This window comes from Marmota marmota, unplaced genomic scaffold, assembly GCF_001458135.2.
Source record: "Marmota marmota marmota unplaced genomic scaffold, marMar, whole genome shotgun sequence".
In the NCBI taxonomy this organism is placed as follows: domain Eukaryota; kingdom Metazoa; phylum Chordata; class Mammalia; order Rodentia; family Sciuridae; genus Marmota; species Marmota marmota.
Genome location: NW_026000081.1, coordinates 1,607,580 through 1,633,078, shown reverse-complemented (window position 1 = coordinate 1,633,078; position 25,499 = coordinate 1,607,580). Strand labels below are relative to the sequence as shown.

General features: G+C 41.2%; 1 protein-coding gene across 6 annotated transcripts in view; it reads left to right on the top strand.

Annotated features, from left to right (window-relative positions):
* The first annotated feature begins 17,291 nt into the window (after window positions 1-17,291).
* Window positions 17,292-25,499, top strand: part of Henmt1 (HEN methyltransferase 1) — a 12,515-nt gene continuing 4,307 nt past the window's right edge. For 2 of the 6 annotated variants that reach the window (XM_048815081.1, XM_048815077.1), the window contains exons 1-5: window positions 17,490-17,594; window positions 18,415-18,512; window positions 21,939-22,067; window positions 23,951-24,063; window positions 25,108-25,242. In XM_048815081.1, coding sequence (XP_048671038.1) covers window positions 18,450-18,512; window positions 21,939-22,067; window positions 23,951-24,063; window positions 25,108-25,242 — 440 coding nt within the window. In that variant the 5' untranslated portion in view covers window positions 17,490-17,594; window positions 18,415-18,449. Of the gene's footprint in view, window positions 17,436-17,489; window positions 17,595-18,414; window positions 18,513-21,938; window positions 22,068-23,950; window positions 24,064-25,107; window positions 25,243-25,499 lie in introns of those variants that run through there. The other 4 variants (XM_048815080.1, XM_048815078.1, XM_048815082.1 and 1 more) reach the window with 4 other exon arrangements.

The following is a 25,499-nucleotide window of genomic DNA, read 5'->3' as shown; positions in this document are numbered from 1 at the left end:
TCGATCTCGCTCTTCGGGACAACGGTCCGGGACCCTACTCCATGGAATGCCGTCAGAAGAGGGGGCCGCCTCGCTGTGCCCCAGCAAGGCGAGAGAGGGCAACCCTGACCCCGAAAATGGACCCCGGGCCGAGAGCAGACACCGAGATGCGGGCTGCGAGAACTCCAGGAAGAAGGCAAGCCGGTGGCCAGGGAGCGCGATCTCTTCCGCCAACTGCCCCTGGGAACAAGATGGCGGGCTCGGCGGATGTGACGTCATACGCCCCAGCGTTCCAAGCTAAGCCGGCAGCTAATCAGAAACACTTGGGTGGGCTAGCTATTCCTCTTCCTGGTTCCGCGCGTTCTCTGCGCGCTGGACTCATCGAGGTGGCCTCCTTTGCCCGACTGTTAGATTTCCCGGGAGGATTTGGGGACGATGGGGAAGGACGTTCTAGGCCCAATCTGTATGTTTTAGCGTTTCGTCTGGGGACCTAGTTTCTTCTCGCCAGAGTCGGGCAGGAAACGGTTTTGCATCACTGCAATGGGCTTTTCAATTAGTGTCTAGCTCTGGGGAAGTGTCGGAGGTCTTCGCCGAGTTCGCTGTTTTAAGATTCTTCAAAGATTATCAGTGACTCTACTTCCCCATGTGATTCCCATAAAAGATGTTTCTGTCCTTTGCAGGGATGTAGTGTATGACCTGAGGTCTAATGTTTAAGCCTGAACATAAGACTGCGATAACATTTTGCTGGGCTGTTGTGACCTTTAAAGGAACTACTTAGCATACCTGAAGCTACCAGTAGAATGTTTCAGGCGTCTGGCTCAAGCCATTGCTTTCTTCTCCAGATCTTTCAGTTTTAACGAATGTATTGGGCTAGACATAGGGGTGATGTGTATCTAGGGAGGATCGGGTCCTCGAAATAAGCCCTCATCTTTCTGACCTGATCATTTACTGACTACCTGTCCTTTGCCCCTGTCTCGGGCAAGGAATGAGGCAGAGGAAGTGAACAAACGGTGTAAAAGTGATCAGTTTCAGCTCTTAAACCCACTGCTAACAGAAGACTCCTAGCGTTTGAGAACTAAGAGAAGGTTATACACAGAATAATACCTTTGGGTTTTATTTTTACCCATGAAAAGACTGAAAAGATCTTTCTCATGCTTGCAGGTATAAAGATTTGTGTTGTAGACTGTAAATATTTACTTCGAACGGTATGTTTTGTTAAGAACTTAGTGGTTAGGGTAAGAAGAATGAAAATGATTTTTAAAAATCCACACGGATATAAAGATACCGGTCAAATAGTTTATTTCTTGGAGTACACCGTTCATGTTGCAGACTACCACATTTTTAAAAAATTGTTTCTGTGGCTGGAGTTGAGGCTCAGAGGTAGAGCGCTCGCCTAGCATGCGTAAAGCACTGGGTTCAATCCTCAGCACCACGTAAAAATAAAATATTGTGTCCACCTATAACTAGAAAATAAATATATTTAACAAAAAATTGTTTCTGCATGTTTCTTTTTCCTTTTTTAAAAAATATATTTACTTATATGTGGTGCTGAGGATGGAACCCAGTGCCTCCCACACCCACTGTCTCACATGTATGAGGCAAGTGCTCTATCACTGAGCTAACCCCAGCTCCACATTTTGACATTTTAAAGACTTGTTGAATTTCTTGGCTACTCCCAAAGTGGGGGCAATAAGGAGAATGTAACTACAGATTGTGAATATTTGTCAATTTGCAAAAAAGAAGGCTAAAGAGAGCACTGAAGTTTCTCAGGTGAAATCCAGACAGGCAGTTTTATAAATGGCAGAGAACAGCCTGAGCATACACAGAAGCAGGGAAGATCAGACTTACAGGTGCTAAATATAAATATTCAACTGACAGCAGCTAAGAGGTATATTAATAGGGAGTAATGACTGAAGTGCCTGGAAAGGGTTACTAAATGCTTCCAATAAAACAGGCCAGTTAGGGGTTTTAGGAAAAGTCAGGCTAGCAGTGTGACTTAATGATATAACTTGTGCTTACCATTTGCTAGGTCCTGGGTTCAATCCCAGCACCCCACCCCTACCCCAAATGTCATTGTTGAACAGGGGCTGGGGCTACAGCTCAGTGCTTGAGTGCTTGTCTAGCATGCAAGAGACCTGGATTTAATTCCCAGTGTTGGGGGGAAAAAATCATATACATGATTACATCCATGATCTCAAAATCTAATTTTAAGACTAATATTGACAGTGTTTTCTGATTATAGTCATATTTCATAAATTGTCAGAATAATTTTAAAAAATGTATCATCATCCTTCTCAAAAACCTTGGATGGCTTACTATGGAATCCTAATTGCCAAAATCCACTAGCCCTTATTTGTTGTTGTTGTACTGGGGATGGAGACCAGATCCTCACACATGCTAGACAAATACTCTATCACTGAGCTATATCCCCACCCCTTTTCATTTTATTTTGAGCAGGATCTTTGTAAGTTGCTCATCTAGCCTCAAACTTTGATCTTGCCTCAGCCTCCAGAGTACCTGGGATAATAGGTATGTACCACCACACCTGGCTTTTACTAGAAACTTGACTTGGGAAGTTTCAAGGTAGCAATCTTAAATTTCAACAGCATATACACAGGGAAGGAACAAGGCCTGGGGGGCACACTGTCTCAAAAAAAAAAAAAAAAGAACGTTTGAGGATGTGAGTGATTCAGTTGTAGAGCACTTGCCCAGCTTCTGTGAGACCTTGCATTCCATCCCCAGTACCACAAAAAGTGAATAATTTTTTTTCTTTTTAAGTGAAAAGGGGGACTGGGGTTGTGGTTCAGTGGTAGAGCTCTCACCTAGCATGTGTGAGGCCCTGGATTCAATCCTCAGCACCACATTAAGATAAACAAGGGCTGAGGTTGTAGCTCAGTGGTAGAGTGCTTGCCTCACATGCATGAGGCACTGGTTTTAAACCTCAGCAAAACATAAAAAATAAAATAAAGATATTGTGTTCATCTACAACTAAAAAATATTTTTTTAAAAAAGATAAATAAATAAAGGTATTGTGTTCATTTACAACTAAAAAATATTTTTTTAAAGTGAAAAGGGCAGGGCATGTACCTCAGTGTTAGAACTCTTGCCCAGTATGCATGAGACCCCAGGTTTAATCCTCAGTACCAATAAGAAAATAAAGTCCCTTGCTAACAGAGCACTTGCCTAGTATGTGTGAGGCACTGGGCTCCAACCCCATAACTGCAAAAATATAAAAATGAAAAAAAAAAAAAGTCTCTTTAAACAGGGAGTGTATGTAACTACTTGGGCAGCCAGATGGGGAGATCACTTGAGCCCACAAGTTCCAGACTAGACTAGGCAACATAGCAAGACCCACATATCAAAAATAAAAGTACTTCATGTAGCCTATGAGAACATTGCATATAATTTGCACTTGCTTAGCATGTGTGAGATACTGGGTTTGATCCCCAGTACTGCAAAAAGTAAATAAATACAATAAATAAAATCAGTCTGCCTAAGATCAGTGGTATAATACTAGTTCTCTGTTCCTGCCTCCTCCTTTTCCCATAGATCTCCCATTTTGAAAAAAAAAAAGGTACGCAACTCATCATGCAATTTTTTTTTTTTTTGGTACTGGGATTTAACCTAGGGACAATTTACCACTGAGCTACATCCCCATCCCTTTTTTTTTTATTTTTCAAAAAAAAATTTTTTTAAAGAGAGTTTTAATATTTATTTTTTGGCGGACACAACATCTTTATTTTGTATATGGTGCTGAGGATTGAACGCATGCCAGGTGAGCGCGCTACCGCTTGAGCCACATCCCCAGCCTCCCCAGCCCTTTTTGAGACAAGGTCTCACTAAATTGCTTACGGCCTTGCTAAATTGCTGAGACTGGCTTTGAACTTGTGATCTTCCTGTCTCAGCCTCCTAAGCCCCTGGAATTACAGGCATGTGCCACTGTGCCAGGCAAAATGCCATTTCCTAAGTGTTGGCATTGGTGTTCAGAAAAATGAATGACTCTGAAGACTAGCCAGAATTTTCTTTTGTGGACTGGGGGTGTAGCTCCAGTGATAAGAGCAATGTTTTGCATGGTCAAAGCCCTTGGTTTGATTCCCCAGAATCCAAAACACAAAATTGGGGGTGCAGGGGGTGGGCGTTGTCATTTAAAATGAATGGTGTAGGGGCACAATGGCCTGAGCATGTAATCCCAGCTACTTGAGAGGCTGAAACAAGAGGAATGCAAATTCAAGACCAGTCTGGAGCTGGGTATGGTGGCACATGACTAATCCTAGAGGCTTGGGAGCTAAGGCAGGAGGATCACAAATTCAAAGCCAGCCTCAGCAACTTAATGAGGCCCTAAGCAATTTAGCAAGACCCTGTCTCAAAATAATAAAAAGGACTGCATCCACTGAATTCAATCACCAAGTATCAAAAAATAAAAAATATGGCTGGAGTTGTGGGTCAGCAGTAGAGTGCTTGCCTAGCAAATGCAGGCCTAGGTTTGATCCTTAGCACCTATGATCGATTATTTATTTATTTATAAATAAATAAAATAAAGGTATTGTGTCCAAGTACAACTAAAAAATAAATATTAAAAAAATAAAAAGTTAAAAAAAAGAAAGAGCATAAAGGATTTATTCAGTGAAATAGAAGTAAAGCTCTGAGGTATGTGGAGCAGGCCACCTCCAAAAGAGGAAACAGCCTTCACTGAATATCTTCAAAAGAGTGGAGCAGACAGATACATACAGATATACTTCTTTTCCCATATGATGCCTTGTGCCACCCTGGAATTCTGTCAGCATGAATAACACTACCAGAAGCTGAACCAATGGGGCCACTCAATCCTGATGCAGCCAAGAGGGCTCTCACAAAGCCCATGCCATGCCATGTGACCTTTCAGCCTCCCAAACTGTAAGCTAAATAAAGTTTCCTTACAAAAAAAAAAAAAAAAAAATTATTTTCAAATGTCAATATTTGTAATGCATAACAAATTACATCCTTTACAACTAATTAAAATTTTGTTTGAGATGGGGGTCTTGCTATATGGCATAAACTAGTCTCTAATTTCTGGTTAAATCATCCAATCATCCTCTAGCCAGGCTTGGTGGCTCATGCCTGTAATCCCAGCAATTTAGGAGGCTGAGACAGAAAGATGACAAGTTCAAAGCCAGCCTCAGCAATTTAGTGAGGTCCTAAGCAACTTAGCGAGACCCTATCTCAAAAAATAAAAAGGGCTGGGGATATGGCTCAGTGGTTAAGCACCCTTGGGCTCAATTCCCTGGTACCAAAAAAGAAAATTAATAAGCCAATTTAAAAATGGGCTAAACAGGCAGGCAGGCACCACTGTGCTCACCTGTAATCTGAGCAGTTTAGGAGGCTTAGGCAGGAGGATTGCAAATTTGAGGCCATCCTCAGCAACTTAGGCTCTAAGCAATTTAGTGAGACCCTGTCTTAAAATAGAAAATAAAATGTTCTGGGGATGTAGCTCAGTGGTAAAGTGACTCTGGGTTCATTCCCAGTATCCCCTCCCCAAATGGGCTAAGTACCTAACAGACACCTTACAGGTGAAAAATAACCATGTGAAAAGATATTCATCATATGTCATTAGGGAATTGCATATTAAAACAACGAGAATGGGAGCTGGGGTGTGGCTTTCTGGTAGAGTGATTGGCTAGCATATCCTAGGCCCTGGGTTTGATCCATAGCACTGCAAAAATAGCAACAATAATAATAAATAATGAGATATGATTGGGATGTTACTGAGCCATAAAGCTTTTGCCTTGCACAGGTAAGTCTCTAGGTTTAATCTCTGACACTATAAAAAGATGAAACAAGATTCCTTCGGATTATAGGACTACTTGCTTTTATGGGGAAATGATTATACACTTTGGGTTTCTAGAATTCCCTCAAAATCCGTAGTTTGCAAAAATAACTCATAACTCAATAGTGTAGTACTTACAACTTACCATATAGGACACAAATCTGGACCAGCTAAATGAAGAGAGGGCCAAATCTCCAAGAGTCTCAAATGTGCTCAGGATAGTACACCCTATCAGTGTAGTTACCAAACATGGAAGCTCACCTGAGCTTGGGGTAACCAGGGTTTTTATTGTGGTCTCATTAAGTAATCACAATTGACTGGATCATTTGCTCTAGCCCCTCCATGATATCTCAAGACTTAGAGCTCCAACCTTTCTTTTTAAAAAAAATTTTTTTAGTTGTAGACGGACACAACACCTTTATTTTATTTATTTTTATGTGGTTCTGAGAATCAAACCTAGTGCTTCCCATATGCTGGGCAAGCACTCTACCACTGAGCCATAATCCCAACCCAAAGCTCCAACCCTTTCTAATCAGAGGATTGATTATTTTACTGTGGTCTTCCTCCATCCTGAGTCATCTTATTAGCTTTTGCTATTTACAAGCCAACCAAGAGCTGCCTAATTAGCATAAACACTCAGGATCCAATTTGAATAACAAAAATATTATCAATCAGGAAATTCTGAGGATTTGGAAACCTAGTACAAAGATCAAATGATTTATTTATTTATTTATTTTTGTGTGGTACTGGGCATTAAAGCCAGGAGCACTACAGCATTGAGCTACACCCCACCCTCTTTTATTTTTTATTTTGGGACAAGGTCTTGTTAAATTGCTGAGGCTGGCCTTAAACTTGTGATTCTCCTTTTTCAGTCTCTAGTAGCTGGGATTATAGGCATGCACCACCACACCTGGCCATCCTCTGAAGGTTTGCTGGAATAAACTGACAAAGATAGATTGATTGGAGAAGGACACATAGGAAACATCACATAGTGTAATGACCCACTAAGTGAGCATAATTCACTATTTTTATACCCCCTTTTTATAGAAGAGGGGCAGAATGGGGAGTGTAGATAATTTTGAGGCATTGTAACGTTGGTTTGCCTTTTGTTTTTTTTTTACCTGAGACAGGAGTCTCACTTTGTTACCCAGGCTGATCTTGAACTCTTGGGCTCAAATGATCTTCCTGCCTCAGCCTCCCAAATAGCTGGGATTGCAGTTGAGCACCACTATACCTGGCTAAAATGATTCTGTTTGGAGTTTGAATGAATCAAAGACAGACATTATCTTGTAATGAGACAGTTAATGGGATTTCAGGTGGAGAAAAAGGATAGTTGTTTTTCTGTTTTGCAGGTTTGTTTGTTTTGTTTTGTTTTTTAGTGCTGGGGATCAAACCCAGGGCCTTGCCTGCGTTCTGGGCAAATGCTTTACCACTGAGCCCCAAGCCATATCTTATTTTAATGCAAACCTAGGCCTTTCATCATTCCCCCCAACATATTTGAGAATTCATTGTTTTAAAAAATGCACTTTTGCCAGGAGGGGTGACATACACCTATCATCCCAGTGGCTCTGGAGGCTGAAGCAGGAGGATTTCAGGTTAGAAGCCAGTATCAGCAATTTAGTGAGGCTGTAAGTAACCTAGTGAGATCCCATCTCAAAGTTAAAAAATAAAAGGGGGGGCTGGGGTTGTAGCTCAGTGGTTCAGTGCTTGTCTTGCATGCATGAGGCCCTGGGCACCACATTAAAATAAATAAATAAATAAATAATGATATCGTGTCCATCTAAAACTAAAAAAAAATTTTTTTTAAAAAATAAAAAGGGCTTGGGATGTGTCTCAGAGTTTAAGCACCCTTGGGTTCAATCCCCAGTACCAATAAATAAATAAAAATAAACAATACGCTTTTATCTGAGCACGGTGGTGGGCAATTATAATCCAAGCAGGTGTGGAGGCTGAGGCAGAAGGATCACAAGTTCCAGGCCAGCCTCAGCAGCTCAGTGAGACCCTGTCTCAAAATTTTAAAAGGGCTGAAGATATAGTAGCTCAGTGATAGAGCACTGGTGGGTTCAATCTACAATATCACAACAAGAAAACAAAAAGTCTGTTATTGCTGAAAAGTTAAGCCATGTCTGTTAACTTCAACTTCCACTTGAAGTTAAAAAGCATAACTCAGGTCGAAGGTATACCTCAGCGATAGAGCAAGTGCTTAATATGCATGAAGCCCTGGGTTTAATCTCCAACACCCACACAAATCAAAACAAAACAAGTTAATCATAAATAGGGAATGAACACATGTCACAACTATTCAGCTTAATAGTAAAGGAAAAAGTAACATGGGGCTGTGCTGGTACCTCACTCTTGCTTAGCATGTAAGAGGCGCTGGGTTCAATCCGCAGCATCACATAAAAATAAATAAAAGTATTATGTCCCTCTACAAATAAAAAACAATTTTTAAAGTAATATTATTGTTAGGTGCAGGACAAGCTGAGTAAGTTGTCTGCAGGGCATGCCAAACAAAGTTAGCTGCAGGGTGACCTGGTCACTCAAACCCTCTGTCTGGCTCTTTATCACCTGTTTGCTTCAAGCCCAAACGCCCAAGCCCCCGCTCAAGGCTGAACACTCAGCCCCCTGCTCAAGGCCGAACATGTTACCCCCCTTGTGCCAACAAGGCAGCTTGCAGACCCAGAGACCTCATTAGATTTGGGCTATAAAAACTCCCTCCTGCCGGGCCCCCCCCTCTCTCTTGCTTTCTCTATCTCTTTTGCTCTCTCTTGCTTTCTCTGTCTCTCTCTCTTTCTCTCTTTTCTCCTCTGTTGCACTGCTGCAATGAAGATCTCTTGGTTACTCTGAGTGTTGTGGTCACTTTCCTTTCAATTATAAAGCTAATTCAGAGGGGGAATTTGAATTGAGGTGTGGTGGCACACTCTTGTAACCAGATATTTAGGAGACTGAGGCAGGAGGTTGGAAAGTTAGGTCAGCTTGAATGACTGAGCAAAATCCTGTCTCAAAAAATGATAGAGCATTTGCCTAGCATGTGTGAGACCCTCTATTTAATCCCAATTACTCCCCAGCCCTGTGACACACACACATGCACAAATTGTTTGTACCTGTCAAAGGTCATTTTTCACTAAGGGAGAAAATCTTAGCACCTAGCTCCAAACAAAGCATGATGAGAGCCAAAATGATCTGGTTTATAGCCCATTTCTGCTGCTTATGGAGCTTATTATGATCCTGAGTAACTAAATCTGTTTCTCATCTGTAAAATGTAATTAATCAGCTTGCAGATTCTTAGGAAGATTAAATGAGTGATATGGGAAAAGCATTAGAGTACACACAATAGTTTAGCAAAAGTTAGTTATAATAAAAGTACTAATTGTTGTTTTGTTACTATTTACCTATGAATTGTTATCTAACTCTTCTTGACTCTTCCTATGGCTTTTGTGGCTGGAGACATAAAAGCATACTTTTCTTCCTTTTTTTTCCTCTTGTGGTGTTGGGTTCAATTTCGATACATTCTAGGCAAGTGCTGTACCACTGAGCCACATGCCAAGGGGGGAAATCATGCCGTTTTGTAGTTGAAGACCCTCCTTACATTTCTATAATTTTCCACATGATAGTTATCTTCCCACCTCTATCCCCTAAAAATTTTAGGTCCCAAGATCATTTTTTTCCCCCTAATACTGGGAATTGAACTACTCAGGAGTATTTTACTACTGAGCCAGCTCTTTACATTTTTTATTTTGAGACAGGGTCTCACTAAGTTGCATAGAGCCTGGTTAAATTGCTGAGGCTGGCTTTGAACTTGTGATCCGCCTGCCTCAGCCTCCTAAGCCACTGGGATTACAGGTGTGCACCACCACTGAGACCCTACCTCTCAACATGTTTTTTAAAAAGACAAATTATATAAAGTCATCCTGGTCCTACGCTGACTTAAGATAATAGCCCTGAATAGCATATTATTCACAGGACTGAGGAGTATTTGCACAAGACTCCTTCTTTGATAACAAAAAGATTGCCCTGATCAGAGACTGAAGAGCTCAATGGTCTCAAGGTCTGTGAAGTCAAGTTCCAGATAAAAATTGCGTGGTGTAGGGAAGGGTGACCAAAGTTGCCTTTAGGTCCTTCACATGTTATTTAATTTTTTATAATTATAAATTTTCATCTCCGTGAGTTTCAGTTAGACACTCATGAGTAAGACATAGGCAATAGGGATTTAAAAATCGGATAAAATCCAACTGCCAATCTATAGTTAATAAGTGGTGTTGGTGTGGGACCCTCTGGAAACTGCCCCTTTAACTCCAATAAAAGCTGGGAAACAAAGCAGGAAACTGTCACTCTCCTCTCTAAGAGGACCCCCCTCACCCTTGAGGGTGCTTCCTTCTTTCTTTTTGCCCTTCTAATAAATTTTGCTACACTTTTACTATGTCTCATGTCTTACTTGGAATCTTCTCTCACAGTCACAAGAGCAATGAACATAATCCAACCACCAGGAACAATCTCAAGATTCTTGCCGTGAGAAATAAGCTACGCTCAGTCCATTAGATACATGCTTAGGAGAATTAGATTCACAAGTGAGCAAGGCATGAAGGCAGCCCCATATCCAGAATTAATCTCCTGACAATCCCCAGTACCAATAAATAAATAGATAGATAGATAGATAGATAGATAGATAGATAAATAAAGTTGACCAAGAGATTAGGTATGGATAGCCTATAATAAAACACAATTTGCTTAAACTAACCTGAGTGAATTCTATTGTTTGCAAGTAAGAACCCTGACTGAACATTTCTAAGAAAACTTTTCCTGTTGCCTACCTTATTTCTGGGATCAGATCATCAATTTGGTGGTAAAGGGTCATGTTGACTTTTTTTTTCTGGTGTTGGTGATCAAACCCAGGAGGTTCCAAGGCTGGGATATGGCTCAGTGGTAAATGTTTGCTTAGCACATGTGGGGCTCTGGATTTGAACCCCAACACTATAAAAAAAACCCAGGTCCTCCCACATGCTAGGCAAGTTTTCTACCACTGTTTACCCTGATCCCAATATATTTCTTATTGTCATTCTATAAAGAAACTGAGGTTCAAAGAAAAGTACTAAAAGGGAAAGCTTAATACTTCAGTGCTCCAATGTGCTTGTATATTTCCAATCATCTCTCTCACAATACTAGAGAAACAGCAGTACACACTCCTGTGAGCTCACACATCTCCTCCACTATTACATGTGACTGAATGAGGAATGGAGGCTTATTCAAAATGGGCTAACTAGATTATTGCTCCCAAAAAATGGGACCTGGACACACCGAGTACATCTGCTGAGGTTGAGCCCTGTGCAGCTCCAGGGTTGAGGAAATCATTTGCTCAAAGCACTGGCATACTGTACTGGGAAAATGGAATTGTGATGGATGATTTTATTTTTTATTTTAACTTATCTGGACCAAGTTGCCCAAATATTTGGTCCAATATTAACCTGAAAAAAATCTGTGAAAGTATGTTTTGGATGAGATTAATATTTAAATCAGAAGAATTTGAATAAAGCAAACTATCCTCCTTATATAATGTGGCTGGGCCTAATAAAATCAGTTGAAATCCTCAATAGAACAAATACTAATTCCTTCTTCACACTATCCCTCCTCCACCTGTGCCCACCTCCACCCAGCAAAAGAGAATTCTTTAGCTGACTGACTTTGGACTTGAGCTGTAACTCTCCCCTAAGTGGCCAGGCTGCCTATCTATCCCGCAGATTTTGAACTGTTTTGAATCTGTTTTTCATTGTTTGTTTGTTAGATGGTTGCTGGGGATTGAACCTAGGGTGCTTTACCCCTGAACTACAGTCCTTTTTATTTTGAAACAGGGACTCCATAAATTTTTATTTTTTAGTAATGGGGAATGAACCCAGGGGTGCTTAACCACTGAGCCACATCCCCAACCCTTTTTGAGACAGGGTCTCCCAAGTTGCTCAGGACCTCACTAAATTGTTGAGGGCTTTGAACTTGTGATTCTCCTGCCTCAGTCTCCTAAAATGCTGGGATTACCATGTCTGGCTCCTTAAATCTTATTTCTAATTTATTTTAGGGAATTGGGCACAAGCCTAGGTATGGTGGAGCATGCCTGTAATCCCAAGGGCTCAGGAGGCTGAAGCAAGAGGATTGCAAGTTTGAGGTCAGTCTCAGGTAGGAGGCCCTTAGACCGACCCTGTCTCAAAAACTAAAAGGGCTGGGTATGTAGTTCGGTGGAAAAATACCCTTGAGTTCAATCACAAGTACAAAAGAAAACAAATTGATTCAAGGAGCCAATTCTTTATAATAAAATCTCTCTCAGTATGTTTGAATGTGTGTATATATTAAAATATATAGCCAGGCATGATAGAATGCCAATATTCCTAGTGGCTTGGGAGGCTAAGGCAGAAGGATTGCAAGTTCAAAGCTAGTCTCAGCAATTTAGTGAGGCCTTAAGCAACTTAGCAAGACCCTGTCTCAAAACAAAAAATAAAAAGGGCTGGGTGTAAGGGTCCCACGAAACGTCGGAGAAAGAGACCACCAAGTGACCACTCATGCAATTGGCAGAAGGGGGGATTTATTGAACCAGCATGCTGGGGCTCCGTGCCCACTCAAGAAGGGAAAGCAGCCAGAGCCCTGAGTAGGGGCTGAGCACTGCTTAAGTACACTTTTTGGGGAGGGCGGAGGGCTTTGTATACATCAGAACAAATCATCATTAGGCGCGGGAAAATTGAACAACAACTCCTAAACCTGATTAGTTCATTCATTGGCGGGAACAGGTCAGGCTGGAGTGATAGGTCATTCCTAAGGAGGGGGTTACATTTAAACTGATTGGTCCAGGCCCTGCAATGCCTGCGTGCAACCACACAGACCCCTTCAGTTATTAAACAACCAGACAATCAGGGGAAATGTTTACTGGGCGGTTCTAAGCATTGTCTTAACAGCTAACTCAGACCTTGCAGCTTAGAAACTTTTACAACACCCGGTCTTTTACCCTTTAACTTTTACGCTTTAACTTCAATTTCTTTTACCCTTACATGGGGATGTGTTGCTCAGTGGTTAAGCACCTGTGGGTTCAATCCCTGGTACAAAAATATAAATACACACACACACACACACATCCTGTTGATTCTATTTTTTGTTTGTTTTGGTGTTCTAGGGTTTCAACCCAGGGATGCTTTACCACTGAGCTATACATCTCCAGTTCTTTTTAGTTTTCATTTTGAAACAGGGCTTACTAAATGGCCAAGGTTGGCCTCCAATTTGCAACCCTCCTGTCTTAACCTCCCAAATAGCTGGGATTACAGGTGTGTGCCATTATGCCCAGCTTGTTTTTTCTGTTTTTATGGAGAATATTGACTAATAAATTCAGGACTGATTAATTGAGCTGTGTGGTGCCGCAGTCTGGCTGGGCACACAATCACGAGCCACCACACAGCTTGTAGATTCAAACAGCAACTCTTTATTCCCGAACTCACACCAGCTGTCTACAATCACGTTCTGGGGAAATCCACGTTCTCTGCCCAAATCCCCCTCCACTGGGCTTCTATCTCCAAAATATACTGTCTGAATCCCGTGAGAACTCAAGGGGAACTCAGGCAGCAGGATACGCCCTATTCCCAGCAGGAATAATCTTAAACCTTAAACCTGGAACCTAAACTGGGAACGCCCTAAACCCGATTATGTTAAACCGGGAACACCCTAATCCGCCCTGGTCCTTGAGCAAGGTCACCTACATTCAATGTCACTGCAAAATGTCAGCAACATGGGGTACGCTGGCAAGGAAATTGTCATACCTACTTGGCTAATGGCTCCCAGCATCGTGGAAGCAGTTTTTCTCCAGATCTTGATCTTGGCAGTACCGATACAGTTTTTTTAGGGTGTCGATAAATTGCTAAGGCTGGCTTTGAAATTGTGACCTCCATGTGCAAAGGCACGTGGCCAGATATAGTTTATTTTTTAAAGGGCTGAAGTTTATACAGTGTGTTTCAGAAAAACTTAAAAATTATGCTTATAAAATTACAATTACAGACATGTGTCACTGCGCCTGGTTACCCCCACACCTTTTAAAAAATTTCTTATTTTGAACAGGGCAAGGTAGTATAAATTTGTAATACAGTAAAATTGGAGGCTTAGGTAGGAGGATTGCAAGTTAAAGGCTAGCCTCAGCAATTTAGGGAGGACTTAAGTAAGGTCTGGGGAGGTAGCCCAGCAAGATGGGAATTTGAAGTTTGCCTGGACAACATAGGCAACATAGACCCTATCTCAAAAAAACAAAAACAAGGCGGGTGTAGTGGTACAAGCTTATCATCCCAGAGGCTGGGGATGTTGAGGCAGGAGGATCACAAGTTCAAAGTCAGCCTTAGCAACTTAGTGAGGCCCTAAGCAATTTAGCAAGACCCTGTCTCAAATAAAAAAATACAAAGGGCTGAGAATGTGGCTCAGTGGTTAAGTGCCCCTGGGTTCAATCCCCAGTAACCCTCCCCCCCCCAAAAAAAAAAACCCAAACCAAAACAAAACAAAAACAATTCATATAGATTCAAAAGGAGAGTGAATAAATTTATGGATCTTAATCTGTCACAATCTTTCCTCTGGTCTAAAACTATTTACATTTTCCTTAAAAGCAAAAATATAATTACTCTTTCCCAAGATCGCCAAATGTCTCATCTTATTGTGAGCATCATGCCAAGCTAACATCAGGATAACTTTTTTTTTTTTTTTAAAGACAGGGTGGCCCAAGCTGGCTTCCAATTCCTGGGCTCAAGTGATCCTCCTGCCTCAACCTCCCAAGCAGTTTAGGACTATAGGTGCACATCTTGGTGCCTGGCTCAGGATAATTTTTTTTTTTTATTATTATTATACTGGGGGTTAAACCCAGGAATGCTTTACTACTGAGCTACATCCCCAACCCTTTTTATTTCATTTTTTAAAATTTAGAGAGAGGATCTCACTAAGTTGCTAAGGCTGGCTTTCAACTTGCCAACCTCCTGCCTTAGCCTTCCCAGTCTCAATAAGTCACTGAGATTACAGAATTACAAGTATGCACCACTGTGCCTCGCTTCCTTTTTCCATTCAAACCAATACTCAATCCATAATACATGCTGTATACACCTATTTGCCAAACAGGTAATCTCATTTTTTATTTTTCACTGAATGAACAACAGTTACAACAATAACAAAAACCCTCTGTGCTTGGAATAAGTAAATTTCCAAACATTAAGGAATAGCATCAGTACTTAAAATCAGTACATAAGTTTTATGTGACTTCAAACTCATGAAGATACAACTTTCTATCTCAGTGGAAATTATAATATGGTGGAAGATAAAATGAGTTATGATGACCAAAATTGGATGACAAAGGCTAAACTCAAGTACTGGTTGTTGGAAAGAACAGATGCATGTGACAGCTTGAAAAGATCAAGTTTGGTGATTGTCCAAATGTGGGAAGGGCAGAAGTGAATACAGCCAAGGATGATTTTTAGGTTCTGGGATTGTCCAAATGTGGGAAGGGCAGAAGTGAATACAGCCAAGGATGAGGTCTGGGACTTGGCTCATAGCCTGGTAGGAGATCAGGAGAATGGTGACATAGGCAAATTTGGAGGAAACGGGTCATAAGAATACAAGTTCATAAATGGGCCTTCTAGCCAATGAGGCAGAAACTCTAGATCCAGGAGTCCAGAATAGTTCATTTATTAACTTTTAAAATTTTCTTATGCTGGATACAGTGCCACAGTCATATAAACTCAGGGACTTGGGAGGCTGAGGCATGAGGATTGAAAATTCAAAGCCAGCTTAAACAATTTAGCCAGGCCCTGAATAATTTAGTAAGACCCTATCTCAAAATAAAAAATGAAAACGGCTGGGGATGTAGCTCAGTGGTAAAGTACCCTGGGTTTAATCACAAGTACAGAAGGAAAAAAAATTGGCTCAACGAGCCAATTTCTTAGAATCTAATATGTAACGTGTGTGTGTATAAATATATAGCTGGGCGTGGCTATGTATTCCTATAATCCCTGGCATTGGAATTACAGGTGTGGACCACAGTTTCCCTCTGTATATCTACACCACATTTTGTTTATCCATTCATTCATTTACCGGCATTTCCACCTTTTAGCTACTGTGAATATTGCCACTGTGAACTTTGGTGTAGAAATATGTTTGTTCCCTTTTCAATTCTTTTTTAGTAGATACCCAGAAATGCATCCATCACTTACTTTTAGAGGTTTCATTTAAAAAATACCATGAGCAGGGCAATGTGGTGCATGCTTGGAATCCTAGGCACTCAGGAGACTGAGGCAGGAGGATCACAAATTCCAGGCCAGCCTCAACAACTTAACCAACCTAAGCAATTTAGTGAGACCCCCGTCTCAAAAAAATGAAAAGGACCGGGATGTGGTTCAGTGCTAAAGAATCCCTGGGTTAAATCCCTAGTACCAGTAAATAAAACAACAACAAAAATCCTGTAGTAAGGAATTGTTCCTTTAACAAAGAGTATTTCAACTGCATTTCCCTAGGCCAACAGGAATCTCTCAAACTGTGATGTAACATCATCACTGCATCTGTGAAGCTTACCTTGAGTTACACTTTTTTTTTTTGAGTTATACACTATTTTTGTCCATAAGACTAGACTCCAAATTACCAAAGCCAAGATTTGTGTAATCCATCTTTGTGCTACCCCAAAACTGCTAGAATTTTTTTTTTTTTTTTTTGCATACAGTAGGCATTACATGCCTGTGTTAGAAAATACAGTTTCAATGTCTTTTATGGTATGTAAATATACTATGCAAGCCCTCTACCACTGAGCTACATCCCTGGCCCATTATGGTATACGAATAGGCTATTAATTGAATAGTAAACACCAACTTTTGATTTCTAAAATAGGAGTAAGATTTCTTTCAAAGACACCTTCGCCCCCTTCCCCCACCCTCTTTAATCACCAACAGGTAAGTGCTGTACTTATTTATATAAGTGTTGAGTCTCTGAGAGAAAGGAGAAAACTATTAAAGTTTTCTGAGAGACCAGATATTCTTTCCACAATCTGTGTGTATGTGAAGTTGGGGTGGGTGGGCAGGAGTCGAGCTGGGAATTGAAAGAACATTTTTCTGAGTTCAGGTGTTTTCAGACCAACTTTACCAGCCTAGCAGTCGCTTAAGTCCCTCCTGCAAATAAATGTTCTGGGATCAGAGCGGCGGCTCTTTCAGACACTGGACGCCGGCAGGCTCGCGCTGAGCCCGGCTGCTCCGGTAGCCGCTTTCCATTGGCCAGGACCGTTTTCGGGTCTTTGGGGCGCACTGGGAACCTCGGACCGGGAACGCCACGGACGGAACAGCCACCCTTACTCCCGGCCTGAGGACGAGCTCCGCGCAGCGCCCTCTCCATCCACCAGTCACGGGACCCGCCGAAGGCGGATCACAGCTGCGCGAGCTCGGGATGCGGCGGGGTGGAGGTCCTAGTGCCCGGCAGGGTTCGGGTGAGGACCTTGAAAATAGCTTCGGGGCATGCGCCACTGCGGCCGTTAAAAAAACCCCAAATCGACGCCTGGGAGTGAGGAGCAAGGAGGGATGGGGCAGGCGCACTGTGGGGCTTCGCATGCCGGGGCCGATGCTAAGAACCAGTACCGACGCCGAGAGCGCAAAACTTCGATGCGCGGCGCAGGTTTGAGGTGCGCAGGTGTGGCCGCAGGCGGGTAACGTCACGTAGCGAGGCTGCGCGTGCGCGGGCGTCGGGGGCGGGGCCTGGAGTTAAATACGGCTGCGGCTCTGCTTAATCCGCTCCGTCCTCTGCTCTTTGCTTTTCTGCTTGGTGTGCTTCCTTCTCAAAGGTAACAGATGCTAGGACTGAGGTGCCACCAAGATAGAGCCTAGACTCGCATGAACAGGGTTTCGTAATACGTGTCAGGGAATTATTAAAAGCTAGTTGTTGACATGGTGCCTAAATTTCGGACTAAGTTCTAGTTTATGGGGACTAGTGCTATGGAGAGCCAGAAATTTAAATTCAAGTCCGGGAGTGAATTGGATCGATGTTGCAGTATCTTTTGACTTACTAAGGGCACTTTTTCCCTCTCGAAATTTCATTTAACGATGTTTGATAGAGTTATTGGAAGCAATTTGAATGAGATTGAGAATCTTAGCAGGGAAATAGGCAGAGGCAGAACTCAGGAGTTTGTTTCAGTGTGCATCAAATTAAACAAATAGCAGGAAAAGGAGAGAATGGGTATTATTGTACTTAGCTGAGTCTGATACTGTGAAGTTCAGATATCCTGACTTGTTTGCTAATGTCTGAAACGATATTTCTTGGGTAAATTCTGTGGGCTGCATAGCAACACATAGAGGAGAAAGCTCTCTCTCTTTACATCTGGGCCAGCTGTTTCCTATAGGTGGCTAAAAAAACAAAGTGTTTTGGCTAGGGGCGTGGAGCATACCTGTAAGCCCAGCCACTCAGGAGGCTGAGTCAAGAGGGTAGGGAATCGCAAGTTCCAGGCTGGACTGGCAATTTAGCCAGGTCCGTCTCAAAAAACAACCAAAACCAAACCAAAACAAAAAAGGCTAGGGATGTAGTTCAGTGGTAGAGTACCCTTGGGTTAGAGTCCCAGTACTTCAAAAACAAATGAATAAATCAAAGTAAATATTTTGTATTTACAGTTGAATCGCTGCTGATTCTCAGATACAGAGCTTGAATGATATATCTGCATTTGTTCTCAACAAAATCTGGAAACAAGATGGAAGAAGAGAATGAACAGGTAGGTAAATGCCACCCTTCTTGCCTGCCTCTATTTCTCTTGGGAGTTATTACAGTGGTGTACTGTGAGGAAATTGCATGCAAAATCCATCACATTTAGGCTCTAGCATTTCCAGGAGTCTTAATTGAAACAAGGCTATATATTGATGAAATTTTCTACAGTTGTGCGTATAAAGTTAAGTGTTTTTGTCATCAGTTGGTACTTATTTAAACAAACTGTCTCAGCTGGGCACAGAGGTGCTAGCTACCCTGTTTAAGGATGAAAAATAAAAAGGACTAGGGATGTAGCTCAGTGATAAAGCTCCCTGTATTGAGGAAAAAGGGGTGGGGGAGGAAAACAAACCCAATACTGTCTCTAATGTAAATGAATGGATTGCCTGGAGATGTTTTGTTTTGGTACTAGGGATTGAACTCAGGGGTGCTTTACCACTGAGCTATATCCCTAGCCCTTTTTATTTGAGACAGGGTCTCACTCAATTGCTTAGGGCCTGAATAAATTGCTGTAGCTGGCCTCAGGCCCCAGAATTGCTGGGATTATAGGTTTGTGCTACCAGGTTTGGCTTGGCTAAATTACTTTTGCCACTCCTACCTTTAATTTTTACCAAAGTTGTTTCTCCTCCCTAATCTTCTCCCAAGGATTTCATCTCCCCACTTTTGCCTGGTATTCTAAAGAGAAGCCCACCTAAATGGTTAAGATCTTAATATAGTAGCTATGGGCTCAAGTGATCCTTCTATCTCAGCCTCCCAAGTAGCTAGGTTTACAGGTTGTGCCACCATCCCGGCCTCCTATAAACATTTTAAAATTCGGGCCTTTTTAAAATACAAAAGTAATTCATAAATATTATAAACCTGGGTGTGGTGGCATATGCCTGTAATCCCAGTGACTTGAGAGGCTGAGGCAGGAGGATCAGGAATTCAAAGCCAGCCTCAGCAACTTAGTGAGACTTTGTCTCTAACTAAAAAATAAAAAGGGCTGGAGATGTGGCTCAGTGGTTAAGTACCCCTGGGTTCAATTGTTTTTTTTTTTTTTTTTAATGTTTATTTTTTAGTTTTTGGCAGACACAACATCTTTGTTTGTATGTGGTATTGAGGATCGAACCCGGGCCGCAAGCACGCCAGGCAAGCGCGCTACCGCTTGAGCCACATCCCCAGCCCTCAATTGTTGATAAAAAAAAAAATAATAATAATAAAATAAATAAAAATTCACTTTTCTACTTCCTCCCTGGAATTAACCACTGTTCAATTTTGAGTATGTTATATCCTTGTTATGGGAGAAGAGGTGCCTCCAGACAAGGGTTCAAGGAGTTTCCAGAAGGGAGGGGAAATTCAGGACCAGTGGGTTTCTTGGCATATGAAGTAGAAAAGAATTTATTTCAGCACAAGCCAGACAAAGGCTGTATTTAGGGGCTGGACTGAAGGTGCAGCTGCACAGTTTTGCACCTGAGTGTGTGTATTTTCCTCATTTTTCAAAGGCATGCCACTGAAGATTTACAACCATGCTTTCTGCATCTTAGTGGCTCTTGGGGGTTTCTTTTAAGATTCACTGTATCTTTTTTTTTATCCTAAATCCCTATCTCACTTCTATTTCCCCACCCTAATGCGCATTGCCTTGGTGATGTAGCTAAATTTCTACCCTGAAAGTGGTTGGACCTAAGATGGCCGCCAGAGTGACTGATTATCTTAGATACCCTCTAACTTCATCATAATACCATCTGCATGTGCTGGAGATGTAGTTCAGTGGGAGAGCACTTGCCTAGCATGTCCCTGAGTTTTATCCCCAGTACTGCAAAAACAAAAATACCATCTGCACGTTAAATGACACCTCCTCCCCCCCAGTGCCATTGTTTACAGTTACCATAAAGATGACTGAAAAGGATGTAAGGGGTGGGGGGGAAGGGATGCCACTTGAATGCTCTGAAAATCTCCTCCCTCTTACCAACCTGTCCTTTCTCCATCACCTGTAGATTTTATACAGCAGATTCTGTTTGAGGAGATTTGAGATAAGGCCCAAGAAAGGGTTTTTTTTTTTTTTTTAAAACTATTTATAGTACTGGGGATTGAATCCAGGGCCTTTCACACACCAAAGCAAATACTGTTCCACTAAGCTACACCCCCAATCCTTTTCCTTTTGAGACAGTGTCTCCTAAATTGCCCAGACTGGCTCTGAACTTTTGATCCTTCTGCTAAGGCCTCCTGAGTAGCTGGATTACAGATTTGAGGAACCTTGCCCTGCTAAGGATTTGCATTTTTATTGTTTCCATGCCACTTTTTGGCGGTGTGGGGGAACAGACCACACTTGTAGTACTTAGGCTTTAGATTCCTGTTGTCCAATCTGTATATCTGATACACGGCAAGTGTATCATATATACACTTATCATATATAGTGCAACTGAGGAAGGAACTGAATTTATCTTTAAGTTTAAAAAATGAGTATTTGGGGCTAGGGCTGTAGCTCACTGGTAGAGCTCTTGCTAGCTAGCATGTGTGGTCCCTGTGTTGTGGTGCAGGGGATGGAACCAAGGTCTCACATGTGCTAGGCAAGTCCTACCACCAAACTAAGTTCCCAGCCCTGCTTGTATTTTATTTGGACAGTATTACTCTAGATATTAAGAGCCTTTTTGTCTAATGCTTTGTGATATTGGTATATAGGAACAGCAGTAAAAGCTTTCACTGATTAATCTTACAAATTCTGTTTTTTTTCCGTTGGGGTCTGTTAAAGAAAAAGATTATTTAGGACTCTTGCACATTGCTGACAGGGCTTAACTATGAATAAGTACAGCAAAGGCAGCTGGAAATATGTATCTAAGGAGTAGAGTGTGAGAGAGTAGGGTAGTGGGTGGAAAATTAAGAGGATTCATCAGGATGGGGTAGGTGACAGGGTTCTTGCTAAACAGACTTGAAAGGATTCCTGCTGAGGGCAGACCAGGGTCTTAGATATACATTAAGGATGAGGGATGAAGAACTTGATTGTGGGCTGGGGTTATGGCTCAGCGGTAGAGCGCTTGCCTAGCACATGTGGGGTGCTGGGTTTGATCCTCAGCACCACATAAAAATAAAGGTATTGTGTCCAACTAAAACAAAATATTTAAAAAAAACTTGATTGTGAGGGTGATTAGATATCCAGTGGGTGAGATTTTCTTTTAACTGATTTAGCAGAATTCTTACTAAAACTGGACTATGCAGGCTAAAGATTGAACTGGGACTAAGGTCAAAGTCTGGTAGAGAAGTAGTCATTGAGGACCTAGCCTGATTCTCACCTGCTAAAATGCAGGAGGGGAACCGTGGAGGAGATATGATGTTGCCTAATGATGTTAGGACAGGGGTCTTTGATGACTCGTGTATTCTCCATAATGATAGTTCTCCCTGGATTTAATTTCTGAAGTCATGCATGATTAAGAACTCTTCTTTTTTATTTAAAAACTTTCAGTTCAATAGTGCGATTGATGGTAATTTTGAAGAAGTTTGTCCTGAGAAAGTAATTAAGTTTAAACCTCCACTATACAAACAACGATACCAGTTTGTTAGAGATTTTGTGGATCAACATAAACCCAAGAAGGTAGGTATCTTTTTGCCTACATATAACTATTAAGACTGTCCTATTATATTGTCAAATACACTAGTAAGGAAAGACTTTTTAAATTTAATTTTTTATTTTTGTAAGAAAAAGGTGTTGCTGCATTGCCCAGGCTTATTTTAAACTTGTATGCTTAAATGATTCTCCTGCTGCAGCCTCCCCAAAATTGAGATTACAGTTGTGCCCAGACATCCCCCCCCCCNCCTAAAAGTTTATCAATTTGGTTTAAAGATTTTTTTTTTGGTTTTTTTTTTTTTTTTTTTTTTTTAGAGAGGAGAGAGAGAGAATTTTTTTTTTTTAATATTTATTTTTTAGTTTTTGGCAGACACAACATCTTTGTATGTGGTGCTGAGGATCGAACCAGGGCTGCTTGAGCCACATCCCCAGTCCCCCCCCTTTTTTTTTGGTACTAGGGATGTTTGAACCCAGGGGTACTTAACATAATACTGAGCCACATCCTCAGCCCTTTTTATTTTTTGAGACAGTGTCTTGCTAAGTTGCCAAGGCTGGCTTTGAATTTGCCATTCTCCTGCCTTAGCCTCCCAAGCCACAGGGATTACAGGTATGCGCCACTGCACTGGGTGAAAAATCTTGATTTTTGCAGTTGAAAGTGATCTAATTGTTTCCATATTTCTAAAGTGCTTAGTTAGAACATCAGGCAAACTGATATTATGTTCATAAGTACTGTGGTTCTTTTAAATTAGATAATAGTAAGTGAGCCTTGATGGTGTATGCCTTTAGCCCCAGTCACTGGAGGCTGACACAGGAGGATTGCTTGAGTCCAGGATTTCAGTGGCAGCTGGGCAACACAGCCAGACTCTGACTCAAAAAAAAGTAACAAATTGGATGATAATAGGTCTGCTCATCAACCTCAGGGGAAAGTCATGATTTCAGAACATATATACTTGTTGCCATCCTAATGGGTTTGATGCTCTGGCTGTGGACTAGTTAATGGTAAAGTGAATTTCTTGAAGAAAGTTTTTTTTTTTTTTTTTTTTCCCTTGATGTTGAAAACAGTTAAGATTCCTTACACTATAGCTGTTTCTGCACATGTGCACAAAGGTGCAGGTTTTATTTATGTCTTTGTAGCCATGTAGGCACATGCATTCAATTGAAGCATCTGAAATGTCAACAACTCAAGAGTTCATTATGGGATATCATATGGTTTGTGATTGTTATTTCAAATAAACTATTCAGAAATGAATGAAACCAAGTTTTAGAGAGCTCAGTCTGCTGAAGTGTGATACTAAGAATATTTGACTCCCAAGTTCTGATTCTGAATGGGAAAACTGAGTATATATCTAATCTTTCTGCCTTTCTCATTAGTCAAATACTTATTTGTGGTAGGGGCTGTGGCTCAGTGGAAGTAGTACTTGCTTAGTTAGCATGATTGAGCCATGGGTTTGAACCAGAGCACCACAAAACAAATAACTGGAATACTTATTTGTCTACAGGCTTATGAAATTCAAATTATTATTATTATTATTTTTTTGTCAATATTATTGTTTCCCCTTTACTCCTCACCCCCGTACTAGGGATTGAACCCAAGGGTGCTTTACCACTGAGCTACATCCCCATCCCTTTTTATTTTTTTTAAGACAAGATCTTGCTAAGTTGCTAAGGCTGGCCTCAAATTTAGGATCCTCCTGCTTCCTAAGTTGGTGGGAATAATAGGCATGTGCCACCATACCTGTCTTGGTGAATACTATTTTATAAAAAAAAAAATGGTCCTGCATAATAGTTTCATTGTGGTTTTATTACTGACACACAATCCCCCACTCCGTTTTTTTTTTTTTTTTGTTGTTGTTTTTCATACTTTTTCTGGTTACAAATGTCTTTGAAATAACATTCTGTCTCATCTACAGGTTGCAGACCTGGGATGTGGTGACACAGAGCTCCTAAGGCTGCTAAAAATCTACCCATGTATTCAACGGCTTGTCGGAGTAGATATCGATAAGGAAAAATTGCAGTCAAATGGGTAATACTTAGTGTTAGATTTGAATATGGTTCATCCCCCAGAGTTTCATATGGTGGTGCTAAAGTGAAACAGCCATGAAGAAGTGGGGCCGAGTGGAACTCACTTAGGTTCTGGGGGCTCTGTTCTCATGAATGAATTAATGTCTGCCTGCCTCCCTCTAGGAAAGAGGGCTGTGTCTCATGATTGGATTTAGTTCTGAGGTTGGGTTATGAGGCCATTCCTTGTACTTGGCACCTTTATGCTACCATTTCCTTTTTCATTTTTCCTATATTTATGTTAGATATTCACAGATTATTTTGAGAATGTTTTTCTTCTAAAGAACAAAAAACTGAAAAGTCACTGATCCAAAATGAACCAGAAGACCAAAAAATATTAAGAGAACAATATCAAATATTCAAAATCTTTTTTTTTTTTTTTTAAAGAGGGAGAATTTTTTAATATTTATTTTTTAGTTTTCGGCGGACACAACATCTTTGTATGTGGTGCTGAGGATTGAACCCGGGCTGCACGCATGCCAGGCGAGCGCGCTACTGCTTGAGCCACATCCCCAGCCCTTCAAAATCTTATTCTCTTTTTTTTGGGGGGGGGGTACTGGTGATTGAACCCAGGTTGCTTTACCACTGAACCACATCCCAACTCCTTTTTATTTTGAGATACGGTCTTGCTAAGTTGCTGAGGCTGGCCTTGAACGTGGCATTCTCCTGCCTTAGACTTCTGGGTCATAGGGATTACAGGTATGTGCCATCCTGCCTAGCCAAAATCTTGTTCTCATTGCCCAGTAATTCCCCAAAATGAGAGCAAATTGCCCTATGACCCAGTGTTTACTACATCAAGACAGGAGAATGGACTGAGTCAAACTTAGATTAATGTAGGTAGAAGAATAAGGATTTGAGTTCTCTCTCTGAAGAGAACTTTTTTTTTTTAAAATATGGTGCTAGGAATGGAACCCAGAGCAAGCACTCTACCACTGAGCTATAGGCTCAGACCAAGAGTTTCTAAATGGATTGTGTTCAGAACGTTTCTTATGTGACAATTCTTTTGCAGGCATCAGTTGTCTCCCTATTTGGGAGAGTTTGTAAAGCCCCGAGATCTGGATTTGACTGTTATCTTGTATCATGGCTCTGTTGTGGAGAGAGATTCTCGTTTGCTTGGATTTGACTTGATAACATGCATTGAATTGTAAGTTTTAAACTGTTAATTCATTGTTTTTTTTTTTTTTTTAATAAAAAGTATGAAAACCAGGTATGGTGGTGCTTGCCTGTAATCTCAGCCAATTAAGAGGTTGAGGTAGGAAGATCACAAGTTCTAGGTCAGCCTGTACAACTTAATGAGATCCTATCCCAAAATTAAAAAAAAAAAAAAGGCTGGAGATGTGGTAGAATGTCATTTAGTTCAATCCTCAGTATCAAAAAAAAAAAAAAAAAAAAAAAAAAAAA